General features: G+C 44.3%; 1 protein-coding gene across 1 annotated transcript in view; it reads right to left on the bottom strand.

The window, feature by feature from the left end:
* Positions 1-8,287: 8,287 nt before the first annotated feature.
* The window catches only part of LOC123104772 (signal peptidase complex subunit 3B), a 4,185-nt gene continuing 2,122 nt past the window's right edge, over positions 8,288-10,350 (bottom strand). Inside the window, exons 5-6 of the mRNA XM_044526655.1 lie at positions 8,738-8,824; positions 8,288-8,611 (exon numbers count right to left, since the gene is read on the bottom strand). Of these exons, the coding sequence (XP_044382590.1) occupies positions 8,486-8,611; positions 8,738-8,824 (213 nt within the window). The 3' untranslated portion in view covers positions 8,288-8,485. The remainder of the gene's footprint in view (positions 8,612-8,737; positions 8,825-10,350) is intronic.

Consider the following 10,350-nt stretch of genomic DNA (forward strand, 5'->3'; position numbering starts at 1 on the left):
AATTCATCTGAGTGAATTGTTCCAGCTTTTCAATCTGCGCGAGCTCGACAAATCTATCATCAGTTGCTACGTTCTGTAAGTGATTTATTTCTACCCCATCTCGTTCATATTGCCTGCACTATATATATGTCCTAACTATATTGTTGTGTCCGCTATTATACATGCAGAATGAAGATTAAGGAATGCAGAGTAAGGAACATCCATGATGTTGGGTTCATTGACCCACACATCGTTAATGGATATGTGTTGGAGCATCACCCTGCCGACATGGAGGCAGACCTGTGGCAGTTTCTTACAAAGCAGGAACTCAAAAGTGATATTCTATTTCCTTACCATTTTGGGTGAGTGTTTCTGTCTTGAGCACATTATCTTTTGTTTACTCCATGCATGGTATGTGGCCGGCTAATCGATGAGTTATGCATGACGTACTGTGCATGTATCGTGTCCGCAGGTTCCACTGGATTCTGCTAGTAATTAAAGTTGACACCTCAGAATGTCTCGTCCACGACTCTCTGAATAAGGATCCAAAGCTTTGGGTCGACATGAGAAGAATGCTGCAGAAGTAATTATTTTCATTCATTTGCGTTCTATATCGATCGGCCTATTTCGTTCATTTCCTAATATCAAGTAACTAATAACTCTCTTGTTCATTTAATTTTCTTTGCCTCGTAGGGTTTGGAGACGGTTCGTAGATACAAAGGTCGGTGAATTCAAAAAAGAGCTAGAATTCAAAAGGGCAAAGGCTAAGAATGGTGAGGATATTCAGCCAGCGGGGACCAATCTATGTGCATACTATGTCTGTGAGATGATCCGGAGATACACCTCTGAGCGGGTTCCGAGTGATACCAATGCTCAGAGGAATAACCTCCGGATGATGCTTAGTCCAGAAGCTCGCTTCCGACCACTTCAAGAGGAACTAGCTGGATGGTTCAGGAGGGAAGTCCTCCATCCTAAAGGAGAACACCATTACGAGGACGTAGAACTTTATATGCATTAAATTATGTATGGAAACTTGTTCAAAATTGTATATGGTCATCCGATGATATTGAATATATATTGTATATTCCTCTTGAATTCTTTTTGGTTCTAATTTCAAATTTGTTTGAAATAGTACATTCATATGCATGTATGTAGTACCGTAGAATATGTGAAACTCCTTCAAAATTAAAATAAAGCACAAAAGAAATAAAACAATACAAATTAAACAGAAAACAGGTTTAGGGGGAGGCTAAAACCCTAAACCTGCGGCGGCCTTTAGTCGCGGTTGGCCAGAAGAACCGCGACTAAAGGTCCTCCGCCCCGACGGCCGCCTGGCGCCCATGTGGACGGGCCTTTAGTCGCGGTTCTTAAGCAACCGCGACTAAAGGGTGGGGCCTTTAGTCGCGCCCGTTCGGTCGCAGTTGCGCAACCGCGACTAATGGCAGTTGCGAACCGCGACCAAAGGCCCCTTTTCCATCAGTGTTTATATTAGTTTACAGAAGGAGTATTTGTCAAGAAAACAAACACAATATCTTGGATCGTATGACCGGCCGCGTGCATTTGTTTCCTGTGCACATGGATCAGTGGAACAGGTACGACGGCCTGGGCGCTCACCTTCCCATTCTCCCGGGCATGAAAAATACAATAGATTTATCCTGACTAGAGTGCTAAACATGCACACATGCTCATTTCTGCAAATCCGACACACATTTCCATTCATTTTTATCGAAAAATGCTTTCGCCCCATTATATATATAAAGCAACGAACAACAATTCCATTCATTTTTAAACAAATAAGAACACGTGAAGTTCTTCTCGCAAGACAAAAGTACATGTGAAAAGATCAACAAGATCGGCACCTGCTACAAGCCAACGGTGTAGCTAGCGACAGGGCAGTTCACCCATTCTGTCAACGTATTATCTGTATGTGTTTTTAATTTACTTATTTACGCATGGTTTCAAGCGTTCAACTCAATGTGTACACTAGAGACAAGTAGGACGACTGGACGATGTCGATCCGGAGGCACAGAGTAGAGGAAAACCATAACATCCTGATTAAAATACGCACACAAATGAAAGAATATAAACCACATGCTCATTTCATTTGTGTAAATGCAGCACATTATTCGTTCGTTGGTTTTTGAACGAGAGAACGCCCTGCGCTGGCACGCGTACGTGCACACGTACATAAACTAGCTACAAGCGCTCAACGTACGGCATCGCCCGCACACAGTACACAAGAAACACGATGCATGCGTGCATGTAGGCACGATCGGCCGGCAAGGCAATGATCCACTCCTTCTGCCCATGCTGCATATCTGTCTTCGTAAACGATTTCAACCGTCCAAGTCGTGAAAGCCTAGCGTTCAACTCAACGTGCACCAGACGAGACCGACAGAGTGTATCGATTTTCCACTCGCCTGAATGAAGGAAGGAAGGAAGGAAGGAAGGAATTCATCGGCCGTGCATTGTATTGATACTATTTTTTGTGGTGGTTTGCATGTATTGAATTATTGATACTGACCGTGTTGCCTCCGGTACGCGCCGTCGACTCGACGAGGGCCGGCCGTCCGTGGTTGGTGGAGAACCCCGGAGTAGTAGAAAGAGTTCCATGCATGCATGCATGGCAGACGGAGGCGTTGGTGGTGGTGGTTTGACAAGTATACTACTCCTACCAGGAGTGTTTCTTCTTTCCTTGAACGACGACTACGAGGAGGACCTAGCTAGGTTAGGTGGTGACTGGTAATCGGTGCTTGCGTTTTAGTGCCACTGATCACATAATTACTACGTACTACTAATTCAAAAGGACTACGACCGGCCGGCAAACCAGATCAAGCAGCAGCTGGCGATGAATAATGATAATCAATTGATCGACCATGTCGACGTCCAATTGTTACTACTAGAAAAACTATCATTAACGACGAGAGGAAGAAACCCTTGGTCATTAGAAAACTAAGCGAACCTCGCATGGTGGAGATCAGGCTAAGGCTACCAACTATCGTGTAACAAACCCCCTTAGAAAAAAAAACTACATGTAACAAACACCGAGTTACTCCTCTTTTTAAGCCCATGGGTGTTGTCGTCATTGACCCAATCTCCTCCTCCTTTAATATCCTCACCTTCGTAATCTGACCCCCTCTCCCTCGTTTCATCTCCCACATTGCCAGCCGCTTCTCTCTCGTTTCCTCTTCCACTCGATCCGCCGCCATGAGCATGGCCTCCGCCTTCGGTTATGACCCTCGTCCACCCATCTCCCAAGATACAACACATCCATGTCCTCCACATCCACGGCCATCGGGAGGAAGCCGAGCAGGAGAGGTACGGGCTAACCCTAGACCGGCCTTCCACGCATTGTTGGGGTGAGGAGGATAGAGAGGCGGCGGGGGCAGGGACCGATTGTTCTTCCCGTGGGAGTAGGATCTGAGCGGGGAGGAGGAGGCGCACGCGTCGCCACAACACCAAGGAACACCTGACCGTGAAGATTCTCTTATTCCTTGATGCAGATTTATTTGTGAAAGAAGAGAATTAGCGAGAGTGGTCGAGCAAGCTCTTCCTGACGTGTTTTTCTTAGATGACCTTTCTCCAATTAAGGTATTTTAGGAAGATACTAATCGCTTAAGTTGTTTTTGTATAGAGAAGATGATTTTGCATAGGTCTAGTTGTTCTTGAATCAGTTCCAATAAGTATAGTGTTGATTTGGTTTCTTTTATTTCTACAGGTTTGAATACCACGGTCAGAAAAATCCGTTTGAGATCACAGTTTTTGCTGGTCTCGGAAAATGTATTAAGTTCATTCTGAACTTTAAGTTCAGAGAAGATGGTATTTGTCTTCTGCAGCAATCATGCCAATGCATGAGGTATGATTTAGCCTGTATAATAATTAGTCAATAGATTATATTTATTTGTACATGGAAATTGATTGTTCATATGTGAGGATTTTGTAAAAGAGAACAAGCAGTTTGATTCCTGTCCCAAACTGGCCGAAGCAACACGCAGTACCAAAGCTAGGCCCTGTTCGGAATCCCGCTAACTCCACGAAATACGGGGAGTTGGAGAGCCGGGAAACAGGCGCTCCGCCGTTTTCCACTCTAACTCCACCTGCTCCCAGAGTGGAGCTGTGGAGTGGAGATACTCCGAACAGGGCGCTAGTATCTAGATAATTCATTCAAGCCTGAAGCAACACACACGTACACAACACCTAATTGATCTTTGCGTTGATCGGTCCTCACGGCTGGAAACGTACTAATGCACACGTATAGGCAAAAAACTGGGCGTATTGCCTTGTATTGGGCCTGATTCTTTTCTTATATTTCTCGTTGTTGTTCAATGTTTACAAAAGGGTATGCATGCGTATATATAGCAGCTAGGACTACCACAGGCTAACCTACTTGGTTACAAGTTTTAATCCTAGTATACTAGGTATTTGTTCTGCGTACAACCCGGATACAACACAACACACGCCATCATTATTTCCAACATACTCTTTGTGCACTTCAATTATCTTCAGCAAAAAATGTTTTTGGCACCATAGGGTTTCCTGTTTTATTGTATCTTGTGTTTGCAGTTGCTCCCGGCGGTCGGTGCTCCTGTCTGATTTTAATAAGAGCCACGGATGTTTGCATTTGAATTCCATTATGATCATTCATATTATATATTGATGCTCTCTAGGCCTATAACCATTAATGCCTTCTAGTTATGTTCTATTTTGTCACTCAGGGCATATGCAAGTACTTTCTTTTAGTTTTTACTTGCAACAAATATCAATTTGTAACTAAGTGGCTAGATATGACTTCGTCTTATGTCCTGTACTTTGTGCCAATTTCTAACAATTCTTAGAGGTCTACCAGACTCCTCATAAAAGCCAACATGCTCAAGTAAGTTGCCCTCATATACTGATTTTATCTACCACTATACTTTGTGCCAATTTATTTATGTGAACTGGCTTTTATAACTTACTCAACATTTTGTAGGAATGATGGAGCACCTTGGTATAAAGAAGCACGAGGAGGTATTAGTCGCCGATGAAGAATTATATCCATTCAAACAATGATGGCGCCCCTCGATTGAAGATTAATAAAGAATATATTTTCTAGTTTTTTCATTTCCAAATTAGATATGAGAAGTACCTTAGTCGTGTAAGGAGTGTTTTTGACTCAAACGTCTTAAATGCCGTTTTAATTCCAGATTTGTATGTCGGAATTTTGTTAGTTGATCTTACTTTTATTAATAAAAGAGGCTATGACCCTTTCAATATTGAGATTCTTTTGCTTCCTAATTAATGCGGATAACATTTAAGCGTTGGATGCTACTAAGGATTCTATAGGTGGTTGAATGGAAATGATATAAAATTATTAGTGATGATAAAAGTGCTCGCTAATACTATAATTGTGGTTGTTATTGCCTTAGGGATGACGACCACACACTATCCCGTCGTTATAAGAAATAACGACCGGAAAATTAGTTTTAACGATGGAGCCTACTACGACCATCATATTGTGGTCGTTATTGACCTTTAACGACAACAATGCGACTTTTAACGATCACATATATGCCGCATGCAGGGTCGGTCGTCAGTCAGTCTCGGTCAGGTCAGCACCCCAAACTGCCTGCCTGCAGTGTTTACTTTGATACTTTCGTCTAAACATGTGTCCTGACGTAATAATTAATCAAATAATTAATTAAACTGACAATGTGTGTTTTACTACTACCTCCGTCCTGAGTTATAATACGCATTAACATTTTATTAGTTAAATTGAAGATTAAAATTTGGCATGGAATACAAAGGGACAAATAAACTAGAACCGAGATAGTACCTTCAGGCCGGTGCTGAGATTTTAGGAGCCCGGGGCGAAACTAAATTTTGGGGCCCTTAATAATAATCAAACACACGTGTATATATATATAATGTTTTTGATGAACACTTGATGTTTGTGTCATTGTGATCTTACAAGTATCCCTATATATAGAGAGAATATATGAAGGCCGTTATAACAAGACATCCTTGGAAATACGAAGACGTGTTAATTGTCAAGCTTACTAGAACGGTGGAGCATAGTTATATATGGTTCCAGGTACCGAAGGTTCGAAGACAATGACTCCATGAATAGTGCTAAAAGAAATTTGATAAAAAAAACATAGTTGTTCTTGGACCGCTTAATGATAAGATTATTATTCTATAAATAGCAGTGTCCAAGAAATTAAGATTAGAGGAGCAAATAAATAAAAACGATATGCAAGATATTCTTCATAGGTTAGAAATCAAATCTGCAACCGTGCAAAGTTACTCCTGCTAGTTGTGCAAATTTATTGTGCCATCCTACAATTCGACCCAAAACTACTCGTCACGATTTGCATCCAGAGCATCATCATGTTCTTAATCTATTTGATTTGAGATCTACACCATAAAATCCTTGTTCCCAAACTATAGAAGAATATCGGTCAGTGATACGCACAGCGAGCGGAAGACATTGACCTGGCAGACAACGCTCGGATCCGCAAACTAGACGCCGGTGCGCCGCCGTCTCCGACGCACAGCCATGTCTCTTTGGGTCTCCTTGTCGAGCAAGCGTTAGGTTAACTGTGGGCTGTGGCGATCTCGTCGCTAGGCAAAAAGGGCAGCGCGTGCTAGTGGAATGTGCCCTGGCTAGCCTCCGATCCTGACCGATGGTCCAGCTTTTTTCAGGGGGATTAGACGCTCCAGATACATCAACGTAGCTGTTACTACTTGGGCTAAGTGGAGCTGCAGTACAGGCCCAACTACCCTTGGGCACTCACCGATCGAGAGGAATGAAAGCAGAAAGAAGTTCATTTTTCACCCTTAAATGTGCCTCAATGGACAAATAACACCCCGAAGTCTATTTTGGTATGATTTTAACCCTGAAATTCTCAAAACCGGATAAATCTGACCCTAGAGCGTTTTTGTTATAATTTTGGTGGTTTTTGGAGAAGACGTCATTTTCTTCCTCCCTCCATCTCTCCTCTGTGTCGTTCATCGACATTCATGGCCCTCGATGCTCCCCACCGAGATGCTACAGCGTCGCCCCAGATGCCCCGACCACTCCTTCCCATTCCCCTACCCTTCTCACACCCTCTCGCGACGGGAATCGCGTGCCCCGCACGCGCCTGTGCTACAGCCAGCGCCGCCGCCCACGCATCCACCGACCACCTTGAGCCACACTGCCATGTCAAGCATCTCCGCCACGCCTCCCTCGCCTACTTTGGCAAAGTAATTTGTGCGAGTCGCCCCCTGAATTACAGTGGGAGCGTCGTCTTCCTCGTTTCGGATCTGCCGCCGGCGCGCCTGATTCCCTAGCTCCGAGGAGCCCCGACGCCTCTGTTGCCTCCCTTGAGATCCCTCTGGTGTCCGCGGCGCTGCCGACCCCTCCCAGGCAAGCCCATCGACCCCGAGTTTCTTCTTCGTGATGTTGTGCTCTGGTTCCGGTAGCTGCCGCATAGGTTGACCATATAGGTCTTCCGCCCGAGCAGACGGCATCTGCGGCGTCCCGGATGAACCGCCTCGTCCCGCAGCGGAGGGGGTGGCTCCCATGGAGTAGACAGCGGGGCGGAGTCCCATATCTCCCCGGCGCGCGCGAAAATGAGGTTGCAGTTGGCGCCCCCGACGAACAAACAGCCTTGCCTGCCGTCCATCACCTATGCCGAGCAAGTAGAACCCGCGAGTCGGCCATTCAGCATGGCACGGGCGTCGCTGCCAGGCCGAATACAAGCGGCTGCGTGAACCCCACGATGAGGATGAGCCGCCCAGCCGCGGCCACAGATTGGAGCGACAGCCGGCGGGAGAGGAACAACGGGTGGCAAAGCATCGGGGGCGCCGGCGGCCCGTCCCACCGCGCATCAATCTATTCGTAGACCATGAAGATTGCCACCGTCGCCATGCCCTCGAGGACCTCGTAGTGTGAGAGGAATGGCAGGAACAACAGCGCAAACAGGAGGCGGCGCCATGGCAAACGAGGTGCATCACGAGCAGGCAAGCTAACTATTTATGTCTGCACAGCCAAATACCATGCCACGCCACACTTCTAACCCCAAAACCGCCTAAAATTGAAGCAAAACCATCTGAGGGGGAGATTTACCCGGTTTTAATGATTTGGGGGTTAAAATCATATCAAATTTGAGTTCAGGGGCTACATTTGGGGGTGAAAAATGGACGTCTTTCATGAAAGCACTGCGTCCCTCGATCGTGGGGGCCCGCAAAATTAAGGTCGATCGGGTTTCCCTGGGTCCAGTCAACCGCCGAATGTTTGTTAAAACCATGCATGCGTGCACACATAAAGCTACCTTTGACTTGACCATGATCATAATGATAGACTAGTAAAAAGAAACCGATCTGTATGTGTACATGTTGACAAAAATGTGCCGTCCATTTTTTGCTCCAACGAGGAGGATCATATATAGAGCAAAAAAGGCCACTAAACACTTCCTGCGTTTGCACAGCACAGCGGACCATATATAGATAGGCCTAGCAGCTCTTGTTCAGAGACGGCGGCGGTCTATCTATACTGCTCGGGGAGCTGGTACCCCGTCATGACGATCTTGTCCGCAAACATCTTGCCCGTCTTGGGCATGATGTGCCAGTGCATCGTCAGGTTGAAGTCCCTGCCCTTCAGGTTGCTCCCCTGCAAGTGACACAGGCACGGCATGGATCAAACAACCGTGCAGATGGAGATTCCAAAGCATAATCCAGGGTTAATCATACAGATGATTTCCATCAAATTAACACACAATCAAGGCAACACGCTTGCCTGGTCAATAAATCTGTACTTGTTTGTGGTATGGATCAAGAACTTGGCGTGCTCCTTCGCCGGTATGATTCCATCCCAAAGGGAGACCTGTCATATATAGTTAAACCCAAAGCAATATGTAAGTCAAGGGCACTAACTTGAATTGCACAAGACAACTGATGCAGACAAAGAAAATTGACTCAATAAGACAATAACTAATATGATAATGCCAGAAAATAATGAGCCTTCCTCGATGATACAGATATATCATGTATCATGAGTACAGAATAAAGAGCATAGACCAGCACACTAGAAGTTCAGAAAACCAACAGAAGTAGCGCATATAGATATGGTCAAGCTAACATTCAGTAGATCATGCCAAATCTACAAACTTATTTTTTTATCGGAATTGCTGTGCGTACGATGAATAGTGCATACGATTTTCGTACGACGTGATCCCGCTCGTCCGTGCGATTCATCGAACGGCTGCTGTGGCTGTCGTACGTAAATCGTACAAATATTCATCGTATGTGTAGCAGGACTCATTTTTTATCGTCTGGTTTTAACCAAGCTTACCACACCTGGCTTTGACAACAATTATTTTGGCCAACTTCAGCATCTTTGTAGTCCATACAAATATGTCTGATTCAACTTCAGCTCATCGCAATTCCAAATTCCAGAAGCAAATGTCAAATCAGTGGTGCAATCAAAAGCCAAACCAGGCTGAGTTTAGACAGTTTGGCACATCATGATAGTATAGAATGGAATTCTTAAGAATGAAGCATCAGAATTGATGTTAGAAATGGACATCCAATGAGCTAAACTTTGGTGGAATTCGATCGATTTCGTCTAGCATTGCCGTCCAGTTCTTACGGGCAGATAACAACCAGAACTTATTGCTAGCTGACTAGCAGTAACTAGGTTCAGATTGAAAATTCCTATTGGATTTTCACAAATCAATCATTCAGTGTAACCATATAGCAAGTTAATTTTGGTTTCCAAATCCACCAAATATATATGCAATGAGTACATGCCAATTGTCTGGAATTGAGGAACTGTGGACCGGCAGAAGCTTTGTGCCATACTACCATTATTGCAGGTTTGCATTAATCATATGAGCATATATACTGGCCTACAGGACCATGTGAGGAACTATATTTTGGGTTCACTGATACTAATCTGATAACTTAAATTTTATCAAGATCTTCAACCATGCTTTTTTCACCTGGCTACGGTAGCACACATTTTCAGTTAGTTTGGCCAACTTCAGCAACTATGCTGTTTATAATTGATACAAATATGGTCGCTCCAACTTTAGTTTCATCCAAGTTCTGGATTCAAAAAGGAAATGGTAAATCAGTGGTAAAATAAATAGACAGCCCAGCAGTATATGTAAAGCTGATTATCTTAGTCTATTTTATTTACATTTCGGAGAGTTCAAGTGGTTTCAGGCCAAGTTTAGACAAGTTAGCACATTATGAACTACACAACGGAGCTATTGAAAACAAAGCATCACAATTGATGATAGAAATGGATAGAAAAGGTGGTAAGCTCTGGCTGAATATGATTATTTTCGATAAGTTTGGACCAAACACCATTGTTGAAGTTGTGGAATGATCACAATCACTACTACC

This window comes from Triticum aestivum, chromosome 5A (assembly GCF_018294505.1).
Source record: "Triticum aestivum cultivar Chinese Spring chromosome 5A, IWGSC CS RefSeq v2.1, whole genome shotgun sequence".
NCBI lineage: Eukaryota > Viridiplantae > Streptophyta > Magnoliopsida > Poales > Poaceae > Triticum > Triticum aestivum.